Source organism: Hypomesus nipponensis, chromosome 2, assembly GCF_054491055.1.
Source record: "Hypomesus nipponensis isolate SF chromosome 2, ASM5449105v1, whole genome shotgun sequence".
In the NCBI taxonomy this organism is placed as follows: domain Eukaryota; kingdom Metazoa; phylum Chordata; class Actinopteri; order Osmeriformes; family Osmeridae; genus Hypomesus; species Hypomesus nipponensis.
In genome coordinates, this window is record NC_140362.1 from 21,382,501 (window position 1) to 21,400,762 (window position 18,262).

The 18,262-nt window shown below is 49.8% G+C and overlaps 2 protein-coding genes across 4 annotated transcripts; both read right to left on the reverse strand.

The window, feature by feature from the left end:
• Positions 1 to 3,113: 3,113 nt before the first annotated feature.
• On the reverse strand, positions 3,114 to 8,977 carry LOC146301568 (uncharacterized). Of its 3 annotated transcripts, none has more exons than XR_014725475.1 (3): positions 5,152 to 7,774; positions 4,237 to 4,770; positions 3,114 to 4,038 (listed from the first exon to the last, which is right to left on the reverse strand). XR_014725475.1 is itself a non-coding variant. In XM_084668860.1 (3 exons), the coding sequence occupies exons 2-3, from the start codon at positions 7,693 to 7,695 to the stop codon at positions 4,420 to 4,422; spliced, it is 2,895 nt and encodes a 964-aa protein (XP_084524986.1). In that variant the 5' UTR covers positions 7,696 to 7,711; positions 8,843 to 8,977; the 3' UTR covers positions 3,114 to 4,419. The 3 variants fall into 3 exon arrangements, 1 of the variants encoding a protein (XP_084524986.1); XR_014725481.1 differs by having other exon boundaries at positions 3,114 to 3,540; positions 3,902 to 4,770; XM_084668860.1 differs by adding an exon at positions 8,843 to 8,977 and having other exon boundaries at positions 3,114 to 4,770; positions 5,152 to 7,711.
• An 825-nt stretch (positions 8,978 to 9,802) lies between these two features.
• On the reverse strand, positions 9,803 to 17,121 carry ntd5 (ntl-dependent gene 5). Its single transcript, XM_084668864.1, has 8 exons — positions 16,921 to 17,121; positions 15,177 to 15,323; positions 14,548 to 14,739; positions 11,741 to 11,858; positions 11,235 to 11,311; positions 10,585 to 10,767; positions 10,053 to 10,250; positions 9,803 to 9,942 (listed from the first exon to the last, which is right to left on the reverse strand). Exons 1-8 carry the CDS (start codon positions 16,985 to 16,987, stop codon positions 9,860 to 9,862), a joined length of 1,065 nt encoding a protein of 354 aa, XP_084524990.1. The 5' UTR covers positions 16,988 to 17,121; the 3' UTR covers positions 9,803 to 9,859.
• Between the last annotated feature and the right edge of the window lie 1,141 nt (positions 17,122 to 18,262).

Sequence of the window (18,262 nt, forward strand, 5' to 3'; positions counted from 1 at the left end):
TGTGTGTGTGTGTGTGTGTGTGTGTGTGTGTGTGCATGACAGAAACACACAGCTGGCAAAGACACTTTGTGTCCCAGTGAGTTGATGTCTGTCCGTGTGTTTGACAAAGTCCTTAACAATGTCCCTGTACCTGCCTGTGGTAACTTCAATCAGCTTTGTGACCTGCCCTCTACAGCAGTGTATCTGTGTGTTTACGTGGGTCCTTACATTATGTGTGTGTCTCTGTGTGTGTGTGTGTGTGTGTGTGTGTGTGTGTGTGTGTGTGTAACCAATGGGCTGTGCAAGGGGAGAGGGGGAAGGGAGGTCGTTTTAGAAGCACCTGTTCTGCTCGTTTGACAGACAGGCTGGCGTGTGCTGGTTCAGCAGGTCAGGGAGGGACGGAGGGAGGGAGGGAGGGAGGGAGGGAGGGAGGGAGGGAGGGAGGGAGGGAGGGAGGGAGGGAGGGAGGGAGGGAGGGAGGGAGGGAGGGAGGGAGGGAGGGAGGGAGGGAGGGAGGGAGGGAGGGAGGGAGGGAGGGAGGGAGGGAGGGGGGGGGGGAGAGAGTGCAGGAGGGGGCTGGGAGAAATGTGGAGGAGGTGGAAGGTTTACAGGCAGAGGAAGGGAATGAAATAAGAGAGATGTAGAGAGAGAGAGAGAAGGGGGGAGACAGTGGGAGAAGACGAGATCAGGAAAAAGAGAATAGACGGCATGATAAGTCACAGTTGACCTTTAGGCTGGAATCCTATGATCTCTGGATTCCCTGTACCAAGCAGGAACATGTTCTGGATCTAGTGTGACATATTCAGATTTGTAAACGGATTGACAAGTTCTCGATATAAAAATATCCAATTATCGAGAAATAATCCCTTTCAAACTGTCGTTTCATTTTCCGTCTGGTTTAGCTCCCTCTCCTGTCGGGTCCTGTTCCGTGACACATGTTGATGGCATCGTTCTGTATTAAAGGAAACATGATGTCGTTCTTCTTCAGCATCACCCCCGAGCGCGGGACTCCCTTTCTGATCACCACCTGTTCCACTCTCTCTCTCTCTCTCTCTCTCTCTCTCTCTCTCTCTCTCTCTCTCTCTCTCTCTCTCTCTCTCTCTCTCTCTCTCTCTCTCTCTCTCTCTCTCTCTCTCTCTCTCTCTCTCTCTCTCTCTCTCTCTCTCTCTCTCTCTCTCTCTCTCTCTCTCTCTCTCTCTCTCTCTGTCTCCCTCTCCACGCCAGGCTCCCCTCCCCCCCCCCTCTCTCTCCCTCCCTGTGCATGGTGGTAACCTTTCCCACTGTAACACACCCACAGTCACCACAGGCACACCAGTCTCTCCTCACCCAGTCACCGCTACTCACATGCACTATCTGTCTTCAATGCAATGTTGACTGAGGGTTGACGTTTGCAGGAAGAAGCAGAACATCTTCCAGCCATGTCAGATGTTCTGATGATCCGAAATTGATTCTCTTGAGAGCTGATGAACGGCTGGTTTATCCTCCAGGTCTGAGAAGGCTGGAGATATTACAGGGTAAGTCTGCCCCCTTGTGGCCACTGTTTGCAAAGACATTTATGACCAGTTCTATGTCATGTACTGTAAGCAAGTCAGCCCAATGATAAGCCTTTGTGTCAGTTCAACAACTCAATCTTTACATTAACCTTATATAACTGTTTTAAAAGGGACTTGATTCAGTCTAATCTGTCTTTTGGAGTCCATAAACGTTTGCCTTTCCTCTAAACTCCACGTTCCACTTGCCTGACTCTCTTTCCCACTTCTTCACTGTACTCTTCATCCGCTTCCCTCCCTCCCTCCAGTCCTCTTTTCTTCCTCTCTCTCTCTTCAACTGTTTGGCCATGTGCCCTCTGCCACTCAGAGTGCCGGCTGCATGTGCCAACTCAGCCTTTCTCACACACACACACACACACACACAAACACACACTTACACACAAACATACACACACACTCACAACCCCCACAGATCTCTCTGTCCATCAGTCCATCTGTCTGTCTGTCGCCTCTCTTTGAAGCTCCATCCAAATTGGACGAGGACCAGTGACACACACACACAGTTCAACACATTCCTGGCACACACACACACAGTTAAACACATGCCCAGCTGGATCCCTGATCTTCCACACCAGGACAGCTAAATATTCATCACCATCACACCGAGAACTGATTAAATCAAAAGTACAGCGATGCTTTGGCCCTTGTGGCGTCAATTAGAGAAGGAAAGACGAGTTCGTTCCTACATACCCGTTTCTAACAGACCAGCGCTGCAACGACACAGCGCTTGACCTCAGCGAGGCCTTACAGCAGCGGAGGTGTGATTCAGTGTTTCTGCAGAACACAGAGGTCACGACCCCATGCTGTTCGAGGGATCTTCTCTAACAGGCTCCGGACAGGCAGCATGGCAGTGACAAAACGGATCTGAAATCCCTCCGCGAACCACACAACGTCAACTTCAAGACGCCGCACTGGCTGCTAATCTGAATTTGATGTTGAGCTGTATGAATATGAATGACTAAATAGCAAAGATGACATTTGGGTTTTCTATTTCAGCGCAGTGACGCACACTTGACACGTGGTGACAACAGCTTCTGTGCGGTGTAGGAGGCATCCCAGAGCGGTCGACCCACGAGATCTGGACGACCACCCGGCCTAACCAGGCAGGTCAGTTTGGTAAGACAGTACTTAATGGCTTATCTTCAGTTCAGCTCTGCTGGACTCGCTGCCTGAAATGGAGCAGAAAATTGGAGTGAAGGAGAAAAAACAGAAGGCTGTCTCGCAAACCCAATTAAACCCTGGAGGCGGTCCAGAGCCCCCAGGCCTCAAACCTGTCTCCCCTGCTCAGCGCAGAGCTAGCCTGCAGCTTCAGCAGACTCTGCAGTTTCTTTTCTCCCTAGTAGGTAATTGATTGTTTACAGTCGCTGATAGGCCAGAGAGTCCATTATCTGGCATCTCAGCTTTGAATCAGCCCACTGCAGGTCTAAGGTAGGATGACGGTCCACTAGACTGCCAACTTTTGGTCACTTGTTAAGTAACATTACCTAGACAGGCGAGGATGAATTTTCCTCAAGAACGACATCCTTTCTAAAAGATGGCCTAAATGAAAAGGTTGGAATGAAAGTTTGAAACAAACATACATACTGCAGTGCAGCAAAAGGGATGTTTAATTGAAACAAGTTACTGTATCAAAACTCTTGATAGTGTTTATAATAAGCACAGCACTTTTGGTCAAACCTTTTAAAGACCCTGCAGGAACAGGAGAAAAAGAAAAAAAAACAAGCGCCAAAAAAAATCAGTGTCTTTGACAGGAAGAATATTCATGAAGATTCACTAAACTGTAATATGCAAAAGCAAACTTTCCAAGAGTATAATCAGTCCGCCTAAACACACGGTTCTTAAATAAGCTCCAATTTGGGAAATAGGGCACACTTGTTTGAATGGCAGCACTTTGAGTAACATTGTTAAAAATCCGGAGTGCCAAAGTTTCTTCAAAAGCATCAAATTACCTTTTTACTCTGGTCGGTCAAATGGAATAAAATGGTTCTGACTGACACGCTTTGCATCGAAACTGTGAAAACACATTTGGAATATATTATGCAGGAATGCCATTTTGGTGGATATACTGTAAACAAATTGAATAAATATACAATAAAGATAAATAATAAATAAATATATGTGTTCTCATTCAAGCATACAAAATTCACAATTCAATTCAAACATCTTCACTCAAGATGACAATAAATTATAATCTAGATTGTTTCTAAGCAGCACGTTTCACACAAGAGGTGGAACAGTAAAAAAAAAAAAAAAGTTTCCTTAGGTCTTCCCCTTTCAGACTCAAATGCAGTAACAATACGTGGAGCAAGTCTCAAGTTAAGTGCCAAATTACTATTTTCAAGATAAAACTCAAGACTTGTGACTTGACTTACATTTAGTCATTTAGCAGACGCTCTTATCCAGAGGATAAGACTTAATGAATGTTTTAAGTCTTAACAGGAAACCTCTCTTGGTTTACGCTCCCACCACCTCCACCAAACAAGCAGGATCTGTTCAATAAGCTAAGAGGCTGTTGGACAAGATAACGAAGCATTATTACTATCTTACATGGTAGGAAAACTTCTGGTAAGTGTGTTAGCTTGCAACTGACTGGAGCTAGCTATAGCTGTTAAACTAGTTCCTGTAGATATCTCCAGTGGGCTTTCAGATTCCTCAGAGCTTGAAGTGACAGCTAAAGCTTACTTGCTGCATTATTTTCGCACTGCACCTTTGTTGCTGTGGACGGCTGCATGACTGGAAAGCCTCTCCAAGCGCAGACAGGACGAGGGCTGCTGAGGCTGCTGTGGAACTACCTGGAGGAGATCACATGACAGCCTGCTGAAACGATTCTCAACCCAATCTGACGTCTGCTCCCCCTCCCCTTCCCTCGCATCTATCTGAAGACAATCCACTACGTGTCTGTTTCCGAGTCAGAGTTGCCAAAGTTAGACACGGTGGAGCTATACCACTCAGCGCTCTCCTCTTCATCCCCTCCTCCTCCAGCCCTACCTCCTGCCCCACCTCCTCCCCCTCTCCTCTCACTCAGCATCTCCATCGCCACCTGGTGGTAGGGGTGTTTGCGCCGGGTGTGTCGGCGGAGGGTGTTGCGCTCTGCGAAGCGCGTGTGGCACAGTTGGCATTGGTAGGGCTTCTCCCCGGTGTGTACCCGCTGGTGGCGCTGCAGCTCACCAGACTCCCTGAAGCGCTTGGCACAGATGGAGCACACAAAGTTCCTCTGGCCCGTGTGGATATGCTTGTGTCTCTGGTGAGGGAGGAGAGAGGGCGGCAAGTTAGCAGTTTTCCCCACCCTTTCTGAGAAGGATGATATTGTGACGATGAATGAAGATGAAAAATCTGTTCATTGAAACAAGCATCTTGGTTGGAGGGAGGGAGGGAGGGAGGGAGGGAGGGAGGGAGGGAGGGAGGGAGGGAGGGAGGGAGGGAGGGAGGGAGGGAGGGAGGGAGGGAGGGAGGGAGGGAGGGAGGGAGGGAGGGAGGGAGGGAGGGAGGGAGGGAGGGAGGGAGGGAGGGAGGGAGGGAGGGAGGGAGGGAGGGAGGGAGGGAGGGACCTTAGGCAGAAAAAGAGTGAAGAGAGGATGTGAGTAAGGGATGAAAGGAGGGCTGGATTAACGGCTGGACGGACCTGCAGATGGCTGGAGCGTTTGAAGGCCTTGCCACACTGTTGGCAGACGTGTGGTTTAATCTGAGAGTGGGTGATGGAGTGGCGCTCCAGGTCGGACAGATAGTAGAAGACACGGGGGCACAGCTGGCAGAAGAGGACCCTGCGAGGCCCCAGGGAGGAGGGCGAGGAGGGCGGGGAGAGGGGCTCCAGCTCCTCTGGTTGGCCTGCGGGCACTATGGGCACCAGAGTAGGGGAACCACAGGCCGCAGTGCTGCCGGAAGAGAAGTAGGGGTGATCGTTCAACGGGAACGAGTCTGAGGTCAAGTCCCCGGAAGCAAGCTCAGACTCTGCACCAGGCGATTGGTCAGATTCCCCGGGGCTCGGCTGACTTGAAAGTTCAGAGGTCGGCTGAGAGGTTTGTGGGGGCGCAGGAGGGGATGGTGGGATGTCGTGGAACTGGGTTGCCTCGGCAGATGGGCTGTTGTCTGGGTTGGTGTCGGAGAGGACAGATTTGACTTGAGGAGCTGAACATAGCATTTTACCTCCAGAGTTGCCGCTGACGACCACGGTGGGCAGCTTGGCGGAGGAGGAGAGAACAGAAGGAGACGGAAGGGTGGAGGGCAGGCTGGAGGTCTCCCCCGCTCTCGACAGGATGAGAGGAGGGTTGTTGGGGGTCAGTCTGATGACGGGGTGAGAAGAGGAGGAGCCGGAGGGGGCAGACCCTGCTGGGGTAACCTGAGCAGACGTGAGAGGGAGAGAGATGGAGGGAGGAGAGGCTGTGATCTGTGACAGCTGGCCTGTGGAGGAGTTGATGACAGCAATGGGGGTGGAGGTGGAGAAGGACTGACCGGACGAAGAGGGGATGGAAGAGAGGAGGAGGAGCATGGGGGTGGAGGTCCCGGGTGAGGTCTGGGGGAGGGAGAGGGGGAGAGAGAGGGCCAGAGGAGAGGAGGAGAGCCTGGGTGTGGACGAGAGGAGGAGAAAGGGGGTATTGGAGGAAGGGTTGGTCAGTATCTGAATAGACTGCGGAGGAACAGCAGACCCACAGGGCTTGGAAACGGCAACTTTCACAGCTCCTTCTGGAACCTTCTCGGGTTCGGTGGTCTTCAGCTGTCCCAGGCTCTTCGAGACCTCCATACCCTCGGAGAGTCCGGTGGTCTTGGAACTCCCAGTTTCAGCAGAGCCACAGAGAATCCCTGAATGCTCCGTGAGAGTACTCAGTGTGTTTGCTGAACTCGGGCGAATGTGTTTGACCCCTGAGGCAGCAGCCAACCTCTTTTCCCCGACCCCCACAGCGTCCGATCGACCCATGGCCTGGCCTGAGAGGGGGGGATCCCGTAGGTAGGAGTCTATCTGGGGCACTTTGTGTCCGTCTGCAGTGAGCGTGTAGGGGATTCCCTTGTCGTCTATGAGGAGGAAGCTCTCAGAGTCACAGTCTATGGAGGAGAGGGAGGTGAAGATGGAGGTAGAGAAGAAGGAGGGAGACGGAAGAGGGTTACCGTCCTCGTCTGAGCCCTCCTTGGGCTCTGTGTCCTCCTCGTCTTCACCGTCATCTTCCTCCACAACGTCCCGGTCCCCCTCCCCCTCGATCTCATCCACCTCCATTATCAGCGAGCTTTCGCAGCCCGCGTCGCCCAGGAAACAGCCGCTCCGCCACGCTTTCACGCCACCGTCTATCTTTTTAGGCAAACTCAAATCCAACACTTCTACCTGTTCTCCTCTTCCCTCCTCTTCCTCCTCCTCCTCCTGCTCCTCCACAGCCCTCGTCTCAACAGCTTTCACCATTCCAGATCTCTCTGTGATGGCAAGAGAGAGACTGTGCTGTGAGGAGACCTGGTTCTTTGAATCTACCTCCTCCTCCTCGTCCTCCTCCTCCATCTCTTCCCTTGTTCCTCCGTCCCTCTGGGTGTTGACGGAGTCAGGGGTGGAGAGGAGGGCTGTAGCACCGTCACCCCCATCTTCACCACTGTTCCTTGCTCCATGGCCTCTCCCAGCCCTCTCTATGTCTTCGGTTTGGTTCTCAGTAGTGGTGGTGAAGGTGGTGGTGGTTTGGTTTTGCTCTGCAGATATCTCATTTGGATCGATCTCCATGCGCTGGTCTCGACCAGGCCCAGAAGACTCCGCTACAGGTCCCAGTGGACATACTGGACCATCAGATGGGACCACGGCTTTGGTGGAGCTAGTTGCAGAGTTTGTGATAGGCCTTTTGCATAGACCAGGGATGACAACCTTGATTCTGATTGGCTGATTGCACAAAACAGGTTTTCCAGTCCTGACTGTGATTGGAAGGTTGAGTCTGCTGGGTTTACCAACGTCCTGCAGACCCCTCAAAGATGTCCCACCCACCTCTGTAGCTTTATCATCATCTGATTGGACGCCAATACTGGAGGATGTCTGTTTGAGAGTACTTGATTGGATGTTCCCTTGAGGGCAGGATAAGGCAATATCCACTGAATCTTTAAGGATCTGCAGTACTGCACCTGATCTTGTCTGGGATTGGTTGCCATTCCCATTGTCTAAGCTGCCAGACGCATTGGTCAGGACCACCGCCAAGTGAGAATTCATTTTGGGACATGCTTATCTGTAAAACAAGGGAAACGTTTCAAGACCTCAGTCATTTGCAGTTCTGGTTATTATGGTAATTTTTCTGTTTGCAAAATGTGTTAAGTTGTCAGATGACAGATGGAAGCAAAATATCACAGTTTATAGCTTTCCTACATAATGCCTTTCCTTTCAAGCCTGCCAAAGCTTGAAATTAACCAGACGATTCATTATTACAGTAATTAATATATTATAATGTTGGACATGGGCCTGTAATAATGACCATAATATTTATTGCAAAAAAAAAAAAAACATTGCACAAAATTTTTTCTCAAAACTACCCTTCTTTATATTTTATCCATAAAATCCTTGCCTTTGAATATCTCCATCTCAAGTTAATGTGATTCAGCCTGTCTCCTACAGCTAGAGCTATATGCAAGCCTCACTACGCTACAGCACACTAATATGAATCATAGGCAACTGTTTATAGCTTGCAATTTATTTTATACGGGCTCGAACTAAACCGCGATGTTCAATAAGTCGCCTAACCATTGACACAATGTTATCCTTCTTCTGCAATAAATGCGCTGGTCAGCGAAGTGGGTCGAGAGGAGTGATGTCAGCGAATTGACTGGGCTTCGTATGTGGTTAACATCTCAACTTGGAAAAATAAATCCATTCACGTGTGACGTCATTATCCGATTAGTCGAACCTATGTTTCACTTTTCGTTTTTAAATAAAAGCGACGCTGTAAAGGGGAGACGCCATTACGCGCAGTCCGAGGTCCGAAAAGGCCAATGGGCGTGTGAATGAATGGCTCAACGCTCGAACCTGGGACAACAGAGAAAACCCGGCAGTCGGAAACGGTTATTTCATCACACAACTGAAAAGGATGTCGCGTACCATCAACAGTTTTGTATAACAACCGTAGCATATTTATTTCCTCGGACCTACAACCAGCCATTTTAGAGTCTAGGGTTCGAGCGCTGCCTGACAGCTGGCATGAAAAGCGATGTTAAACTTTACCGGCTTAGATCTATTTATTCGAGTACGGTTTTGTAGAAGAATAAACGTTTTTTTTCTCCAGTTAAATAGATGTTTAAAATAAACTGGGTTATAAACACGCTCAACCCATGAGAGTCACTCGATGCAGAGGCACTGTCAAGCTTACCCGAGCAGAGGATAGTTCCGGAGGACCAAATATGAATGTGCGGTGAAAGGGTGATGCTGCGAGACCACGGGGAGGGAGGGGGATCGCCATGGTGTCGCAGCTTTCATGGTCCGACTAGAACCAACGTTGAGTTACCTGTGTAGCCTAGGCTTTTATCCTACTGAATTGTATTTAGAGCAGTGGAGCTCAACCACGTGCGTGCGTGCATTTGTGTGTGTACACAAACCACATGCGTGTGTGTGTGTGGTTTAGGTGTGTTATTCAATAATTCAATTTAATAATCACTTAATATTAAATGACAAGAAGTGACACATTTTCCTGCTAATGTTAACAATGGAACTGCATCATTTTTTGACATTTTGTTTTATTTCAAAAAACGGTCTCAAACTTAAAAGCCCTCAGGCTTAAGGCGTCAACAACATCAGACAAGGAAGGAGGAAGGAGTACCTTACTAAAAAACAGACAAAACATCGAAGACAAACAAGACAATTTACACAGGGAGAAATCCCAGAGTCACACATGAACTGCTTGTTACCGTGGTAACATAAAGAGGGAGAGAGGGAGTCAGATGGCTGAGCAGTTAGGGAATCGGGCTATTAATCAGAAGGTTGCCGGTTTGATTCCCGGCCGATTCCCGGCCGAGCCAAATGACGTTGTGTCCACTTCACCCTACTTGCCTCGGGGGGAATGTCCCTGTACTTACTGTAAGTCGCTCTGGATAAGAGCGTCTGCTAAATGACTAAATGTAAATAAAGAGCAAACGTTTGAACTATCATCGTTTTTGATTATAACTACAAGGATTCCAATGCAATATATATGCATAAATACATGAACCATCAATATATAAAAAAACTGTTCAACAAGTTGAGTGAGAGAGAAAAAATGAGGGTTTGCATGACTTGTCATGTTGCAATGGAACAAGGTGTGTGTGTGTGTGTGTGCAGGTGTGTGTGTGCAGGTGTGTGTGTGTGCAGGTGTCCTTGTGTAGCTTGAGGTTCCACGGTCAAAGTAAGGTCATCATTTCATGTCACCAGGTTCACATGCCTCGATCTCGGACACCAGGCGATGGGGGAAGAGCTTGTACTGGAGCCAGGTGGGTTCTGCAGGAGACGGAAGAGAAGGGGAACCAAGGAGAACGTCATGATCACATCTGGAACACGCGTGTTTTCCATACGCCAGCCCTGCCAGCCCTTTCTGGCTTTGTTCTCACCAAGGTAGCAGTGTGGTTGGTTCAGCTTCCCGTCGAAGCAGCTCTCCAACGCTGGGAAGCTGCAGCCCTTGCTCGCGTGCTTGCAGAAGAACGTCACCTTCTCCCCGTGTGGAACCATGGCGTCTGTGACATCATACGGCCAGCGCTTCACCCCACCAATCACGATCCGGCTCCGCTCGGCAGGGATCAGACAGCGAGCTGAGAGCGGGAAGAACAAGGGTTCGAAAACCAACGAGGAAGACGGGAACAAATAATGTGAGGTTGGGGAAATATTAAGATCCCGTGTAACATTACATTACATTAATCAGACGCTCTTATCCAGAGCGACTTACAGTAAGTACAGGGACATTCCCCCCGAGGCAAGTAGGGTGAAGTGCCTTTCCCAAAGACACAACGTCAAATTGCTCGGCCGGGAATCGCACCAGCAACCTTCTGATTACTAGCCCGATTCCCTAACCGCTCAGCCACCTGACTCCTAACAACAACGGTGTCACGGTTGCCGAGACGATGCAGTGTCGATCGCCGCCCTCACCTCTGCAGAACGGGGGGGAGGCGCTCCAGCTGCCGTTTGACAGACAGAAGATCTGGTTGGGCCCGTCCAATAGGAAGTTCTTTTTGCAGAGGAAGTGGGTCTCAAAGCCCGCCTCGTACTCCGTCTTCTGAACTGCCACCACATAGCCATTCTCCACCTCCTGGGGGGGCGGACAGAAGCTCTCTAACACACACACAAACACACACAGACACACACACAGACACACACTGTATCAGCACATGCACACCCAATGTATGGTGGGCAGAGGGAATGTGTAAGTTTCTGGTTGAACCAGATTTAACCAGTAGATGGCAGCAAAGTACTGCGAAACAGCGAGTATGCTATCTGGTATTGGGCACACACACAAACACACACACACACAAACACACACACACACACAAACACACACACACAAACACACACACACAGTGGAATGGTATTCAAGTCCTCCTCCACAAAATACACACTTACACAAAGACATTGCGCATGTACACACGAACACATGAACACACACACTCTAAAAGCCCCAATCCATCCACACACACACACACACACACAGCCACCCATCCTCACTTGCTTTGATGCTCTTCACACCATGCTAACCGCTATCCTGACACCCACAGTTTGTGTTATGAAATGCACATACTTACTCTGACAGATGGGGTGAGGGTTCTGCCACGTCTGATTGTGTTGACAGAGATTCTCTCTGCTTCCTACCAGTGTGTATCTGTAAGTGAAGGGAAGACAAGGGTGGGGGATTCAGAGAGAATATGGCTCAGAATTATATACTATTCTTTTTGCACGCAGAATTTCAAATGACATATGCCCTCACTCACATCCCATCCATTAGATGAGTCATGCTGTTTTAGTGAGTCAATAGAGGAGTCGAATATAGCAACTTGGTTCCCTTGGTAGAAGCTGGGTGATATCCCCCTATCCTCCACAAATTCCTCTCTCTCTCCCCTTCCTCCCTCCCTCCCTCCTCCCTCCCCCTCCTCCCTTCTCCCCTCCCTCTCCTCTCTCTCCCTCCTCCCTCCCCCTCCCTCTCCCTCCTCCCTCTCCCTTCCTCCCCTCCCTCCTCCCTCTTCCCTCCTCCCTTCCCCTCCTCCCTCTCCTCTCTCTCTCCCTCCCTCTCCTCTCTCTCCCCCTCTCTCACCCAAACAGACAGCTGTACTGAACGGTGTCTCCCAAACTTCCAGTTCCGTTGGTGTGTAAGATGTCGTCCTCTGGCCGTGGGCAGATCATCTGGGTGGGGGCAGGACCTGCTGAGGAGTCTGTAGGGATCACACACACACACAGTCACACACACACACACAGTCACACACACACACACAGTCACACACACACAGTCACACACACACCAAGTCAGACACACACAGTGGACCAGTGAGGATCTTTGTCACCTCCTAGTGGCAATGCCATGGATGTGATGTGCATCGAGTCATTCAGAGAAAGAGCACATCCCTGCACCCTGCACACTCAGGACGGTGTGGACCTCAGATGGTCTCATATGATTCAGAGAGACAAGGAACAGACACACTCACAGAAACTCACACTCGAATGCACACACAAATGCAAAGTGCTACACTGTAATACATGACACACTGAGATCCAGAAAGAGAAGGAAACAGACAGAGAAGGATCCAGAAAGAAAAGGTACCTCAGAGGAGGTTCGTCCCACATCCTCTCTAACAAGCTAACCCGTCCCTTTGATCTAAAAATGTCATTAGTCCTAAAGTGCACATCGCTCTTCATCTAAAACAGGTGAAATCAACAACGTCTGACCAGGTCCTCTCTTAAACGGAGGGGGTGCGGCGGCAGTTGGGTAACTACAGCGATTGCTCATCCGTATGGTTCTGAGTACCTCTCATTTCATGGAAATATAAATATCAAGAGGAGCGTTCGGAGGGAGGTTGGAATGACCTCCGCTTCCACAGAAAGTGGACGCCGCGCAGTTCAGCCGAACTTCAGCAGGTAGAGAGAGCTGACTGCCTGGAGGGTGTCTCACTCATGGCCATAGACGGGGTCAGGACGCAGAGTGTTTTGAAGCCATCGTGAAAATGTACAAACATGAGAGAAAGAGGGTGGGCAGAGACTGCGAGGCTGCAGGAACAGCGCCTAAAGCTGGGATCAGTGTTTTCCACTTAGGTCATGTTTCCCCTTGTACGCCCCAGTGTACCAGTCACCCACACAGCTACGAGATACGGGCAGAACTGGCAGGTATACCACAGATACAGCAGCTTAGAAGCTGAAGTCAAAGCAAAATATCTTTTTCTTTTTTTTATGTCACCTAGATAACTAGCCACACATACATGTTCACTTCATCAGTCACGGAGAACAGCGATAGACGCACACGTACACACGCACACAAACTGCATAGCCCGAAGCTGATTGCTTGCCCTTGGCTCTCTCTGTGGAGAGAGACCTTATCGGAGGCCTCCGATGGAATAAGATGAGAGGAGGAGAGGATGAGAAGAGTGGAGGAAGAGAAGAGGAGAAGAGGAGGAGAGGATGAGAAGAGGAAAGGATGAGAGGAGGAGAGGAGGAGAGGAGGAGAGGAGGAGAGGAGGAGAGGAGAAGAGGATGAGAGGAGGATGAGAGGAGGAGGAGAGGATGAGAAGAGGAAAGGATGAGAGGAGGAGAGGAAGAGAGAAGGAGAGGAGAAGAGGATGAGAGGAGGATGAGAGGAGGAGGAGGAGGAGAGGATGAGAGGAGGAGAGGAGGAGAGGAGGAGAGGAGAAGAGGATGAGAGGAGGATGAGAGGAGGAGGAGAGGATGAGAGGAGGAGAGGAGGAGAGGAGGAGAGGATGAGAAGAGGAAAGGATGAGAGGAGGAGAGGGAGAGAGGAGGAGGAGAGGATGAGAGGAGGAGAGGAGGAGAGGAGGAGAGGAGGAGGAGGAGAGGATGAGAGGAGGAGAGGAGGAGAGGGAGAGAGGAGGAGGAGAGGATGAGAGGATAAGAGACGAGAACAGAGGCCAGGGAGAGAGAGAACAGAAAAGCCTGCAGCAGTGTGAGCAAGAGAGCTCTCTGACTGTGATCTGTCGCCCACACACACACGCACACACACGCACGCACAAACACACCCACACGCTCACACACACACACGCTCACACACACCATTCCATGACACTTTATCAGTGATCCACCGCCTACACACACATTTAATGTATACACAAAAACTCTAACTCTGTTTCACTGTCTGTGTCTCTCTCTCTCGCACACACACACACACTAGCGCAAACACACGCACACAAACACACACACAGCTCTTTGACACTTTGACAGTGATCTACCGCCCACAGCCTCTCAAAAGGCATGAAGTAGCACAACTCAAACACACACACACCTATACACAGGACACACACACCTATACACAGGACACACACACACACACAAGAATATTTCTCACACAAAACCCACTTACCCACTTGTTGTCTCTCAGGTTTAAGAAGCTCTGAGACATTGGAGGGACATAATTATACTGCAGTATGTAAGTATACCATACCCTTTCATAGACTCACACACAATGACAGACACCGTTTATATAATAGTCACTTGCACACACACAAATGTATACACTCACTCATCAATAACTTATCAGACTTCCCCCCCAAGCAAACAATCAGTTGACAGTCCATCAGAGATGAGGCATAGCCCAGTTGTGTACTATCTCAGTCATCAAATGAACACACAACCACAAAACAAAAGTAGGCTACGTTTTTGAGACACACACGCAAACAGACGCATAAGAACGCAGATCTTCAAAAGACAGCCAGTGGGTAGGTCAGTTTTGTATGAGAAATATTTGTGTGTGTCCTGGTCATCAATATTGATCTATTTTGACGTGTCAAAATAAAGACATGAAGAGGAGAGAAGGGGAATCATGTGCAATGTACCGCACTACTGGCGAGGTCTGTGTCTCGGACGCTGCTGAATGTCGTCACTCTTCGCTATCACGCTCACCTGTGCAGATCGGCTCGTCCCCGCTCCATTGTCGGTCTCCTTGGCAACGACGGATGGCTACGTCCAGGCCGTTGGGCAGAGTGAAGCCAGGGTCACAGCGCATCTCCAGGAGAGCGGAGAAGGAGGGGCTGGGAGAGAGGAGGCGGGCCTCCAAATGTTCACCGTGGGGCACAGGCCAGGGACAAGAACGACCTTGGGATCAGGAGGGTTTGAAACGGACATGATGAAGTGATCATGACCAATTGAGACAATGCGATCGGTCGGTCTTTGTGTCAACGTTGACTAAGGGTAGGCTACGGAAAAAACACAGAGTTCGAGAAGGTTTCTAGGTAGTATATGTCGTACAACCACACGGAAGCTACATGAAAACGTCACGTGTGGATAACGTTTAAAAGCTGAAAACAAAAACGTATATATATATTTTGATGCACAGGTTACTGGTTGCGGGGAGAAACAAGACATTGTTCCCACCCACAATCCAGCCTTGACGAAAACAAGAACGTTACTCGTTAGACAAGCAAGAATGCATGCGCGCACACACAAACACGTGACTACCGGCTCCCAGCTGAGCTCGCACACTGACGATCAAGGACACAAACACACACACACACAAACACACACACACACACCTGGGGCCACACAGCTGAGACCACACTGTCCATCACAGAGACACTGGCGCTTGTTGCCACAGTCTTTGTCCTGGGTGCACGGTTTTGGACACGTCCTTCTCCTCTCATTACCCAGGAGCCTGTCAGGACACAGATCAGACGCTGCAGCTAGAGAGAGAGAGGGAGAGGGAGGGAGGGAGAGAGACATGGAGAGGGAGAGGGAGGGAGGGAGAGAGACATGGAGAGGGAGGGGGAGAGAGAGGGAGAGAGACATGGAGAGGGTGGGGGAGACAGAGAGAGAGGGAGAGGGAGGGAGGGAGAGAGACATGGAGAGGGAGGGGGAGGGAGGGAGGGAGGGAGAGAGACATGGAGAGGGTGGGGGAGACAGAGAGAGAGGGAGAGAGACATGGAGAGGGAGGGGGAGGGAGGGAGAGAGACATGGATAGGGAGAGGGAGGGAGGGAGAGACATGGAGAGGGAGGGGGAGAGAGAGGGAGAGAGACATGGAGAGGGAGGGGGAGAGAGAGGGAGAGGGAGGGAGGGAGAGAGACATGGAGAGGGAGGGAGAGAGACATGGAGAGGGAGGGGGAGGGGGAGAGAGAGACATGGAGAGGGAGGGGGAGGGAGAGGGAGGGAGGGAGGGAGAGAGACATGGAGAGGGAGGGGGAGAGAGAGAGACATGGAGAGGGAGGGGGAGACAGAGAGAGAGGGAGAGAGACATGGAAAAACACAGAAAGGTGTATATTTATATTCTGGTTCCGATTTGTCTAACTGAAAACAGAAATAACCCACAAATGAACAGTTGTTTAGGTTGTTCAATGGTGTTTAATCAGCACTGATCTTGGAGACTGAATTCTGAAGGAGCTTTCCTTTTGCATTACAGGAAAGCTTAGATCACATTTATTTCCCTTGTTAAATGTATCACTTAGTATTCAAGTACATCCTCTAGCCAGTTCAGTTTCACACTGCACAAGCGGTCCTGACAGGGCACATGAACAGTTCCCTACACATGTATCCCATTAAACACATCATTAAATCCTATCCTGCACACAGCATGAGCCCTGACCTACACTGACACGCCCCCTTAATGTACAGCCCATCTGGAGAGGGAGGGGGGAGAAGGGGGGGGGGTGGAGGTGGGGGGAGGGGGGAGGGAGGGGGGAGAGGCATGGGGGAGAGGGAAGGGGGAGGGGGAGGGGGGAGGGGGGGGGAAGAGGGAGGGGGGAGAGGGAGGGGGGAGAGGGAGGGGGGGTGGGGGGAGGTTGAAACACATAAACTCCCATACTGGCAACTGCACGTGCGACTGACACAATTACATGTGTGCATGCTCACACACAGCACACTTACACAGGCTGCTCTCTCACTCACTCTCTCACACTCTCACTCACTCTCTCACTCTCTCACACTCAGACCCATTGTAAACACATCCAGATTCATGCTCCTTTGCCATCAACATGACATGCATACAGTGCAGTCCATGTCACACTAACCCAGACTGGGAGGGAAAAAACTAACATTCCACCTCAACAACCATCCCAAAAGATTCAGAAAAAATGAAACTCTGAAATGTTCGACTTGAACATTAAAACGGACGGAATTCTCCTTCTACCCATGTTTCCTGTCTAGCGAGTAGTGAGTGAGAGAGTGAGTGAGAGAGAGAGAGAGTGAGAGAGTGAGTGAGTGAGTGAGTGAGTGCGTGAGAGAGTGCGTGCGTGCGTGAGAGAGTGAGTGAGTGCGTGAGAGAGTGAGTGAGCAAGGCGGATTACCTGGGACCTGGGCAGAAACAGGGCTGGACAGAGCCCACACAGAGAACAGCAGAATCACCAAGTCCATCCTTCCTCTCGGCTTCAGAGGATATGAGGGAGACGAAGACACAGAGGGTTTTCAGGAGAGGGGAACTGAGGGTGTGGAAGAGGGGGAGCAGGGAGGAGAGAGCCAGGGAACACCCCCCAAGCACACATCTGGTTTGTGTTGGAGGCTAGAACACTGGGTTAAATTCCATTGTGAGGGACCTTTCACCTATTTCTGTTGATACAGCAGAATGGGGTGATGGGGGCGACACACACACACACATACACACATACACACACACATACACACACACACAAACAAACAAGATAACCCTGCAAGAAACCAATCAATCGACTTTGGTGTTTCCTGTTGTTCCGTGTCATAAACCAGACTCACATAACGGCCTTCGATACACAGAAGTGCAAACACACGTCTTAGTGTTAAAACAGGAGCGGGGGTCTTCCTGGTGGTCTAGCTTCTGGACTTACCTGGGTTCCATGCAGCCATTGTTGGTTTGAACAAAACTCACCGTAGTTTCTTCAAGGATTCTCTTACCAATCTGCCAGTCGTGATACCAGGGTAAAGTAAGCCATTCATGACTGCAGAAGGGCCGATTTAAATTCCTTAGGGAACATTTTGAACTTTTACTTCCACCGTAAGTCCAGTGGGTCATGCTCATGTGGCGTAAGATTGTTTGCTTGAGCTGATTTGAGAATGTACAATATGTGAAGTCCAGTGGGACTGGTTCAAACAGTCTTCACAACAAACATTCGTAGAGCAACTTTTGCGCCACAACAACAGAGTCGGGGGAGATAGACACAAGGTCTACTGATGGCATCATCAAATAACACCTCATAAGATCATGTGCTTGACTGTTGCGTCCAAAAGTACACACACGCCGTGCAAAGAACGCACATATGACTGCTAGCCTTTTCCTATTTCTAAAGAAACACGTTTGTTTTGTTGTGTCATCCTTCTTATCCTTGATCTTCTGAGGTGCTTTCCACAAGCACCATTTGCACATTTGGATATAAGTGCATGTTGTCGAATGAATGAAATGTCGATGCAGACCAGTCTGTGGTTAAAGATGTTAACAAGTATTCATAAGAACTGTACTCAAGCCCAGGTCATGGTCTTGAACTGCCTGCCAAGATTAGCTTCTCCAAGCTTAGCATCAAAGCACTATCATGAATGGGAGACTAATAGTAATTCATATAATAATAATCATCATGATAATGACGATAATTACTAATACAAAGGGAATCTTGGTTAGCTTCTCAGATTTCTAAGGAAGGGAATGAGGATATAACAGACCTG

Bases quoted from the DNA above. Each gene is read 5' to 3' on its own strand.
- LOC146301568 (XM_084668860.1), bottom strand. From the start codon at position 7,695: ATGAATTCTCACTTGGCGGTGGTCCTGACCAATGCGTCTGGCAGCTTA. The intron at 4,771-5,151 runs GTCCGTCCAGCC...CTCCCTCACCAG, and splicing joins AACGCTCCAGCCATCTGCAG to AGACACAAGCATATCCACAC.
- ntd5 (XM_084668864.1), bottom strand. From the start codon at position 16,987: ATGGACTTGGTGATTCTGCTGTTCTCTGTGTGGGCTCTGTCCAGCCCT. The intron at 10,768-11,234 runs GTAAGTATGTGC...TGTGTGTGTTAG, and splicing joins CCCTCACCCCATCTGTCAGA to AGAGCTTCTGTCCGCCCCCC. The intron at 10,251-10,584 runs GTGAGGGCGGCG...TCCCGCTCTCAG, and splicing joins CTCCCCCCCGTTCTGCAGAG to CTCGCTGTCTGATCCCTGCC.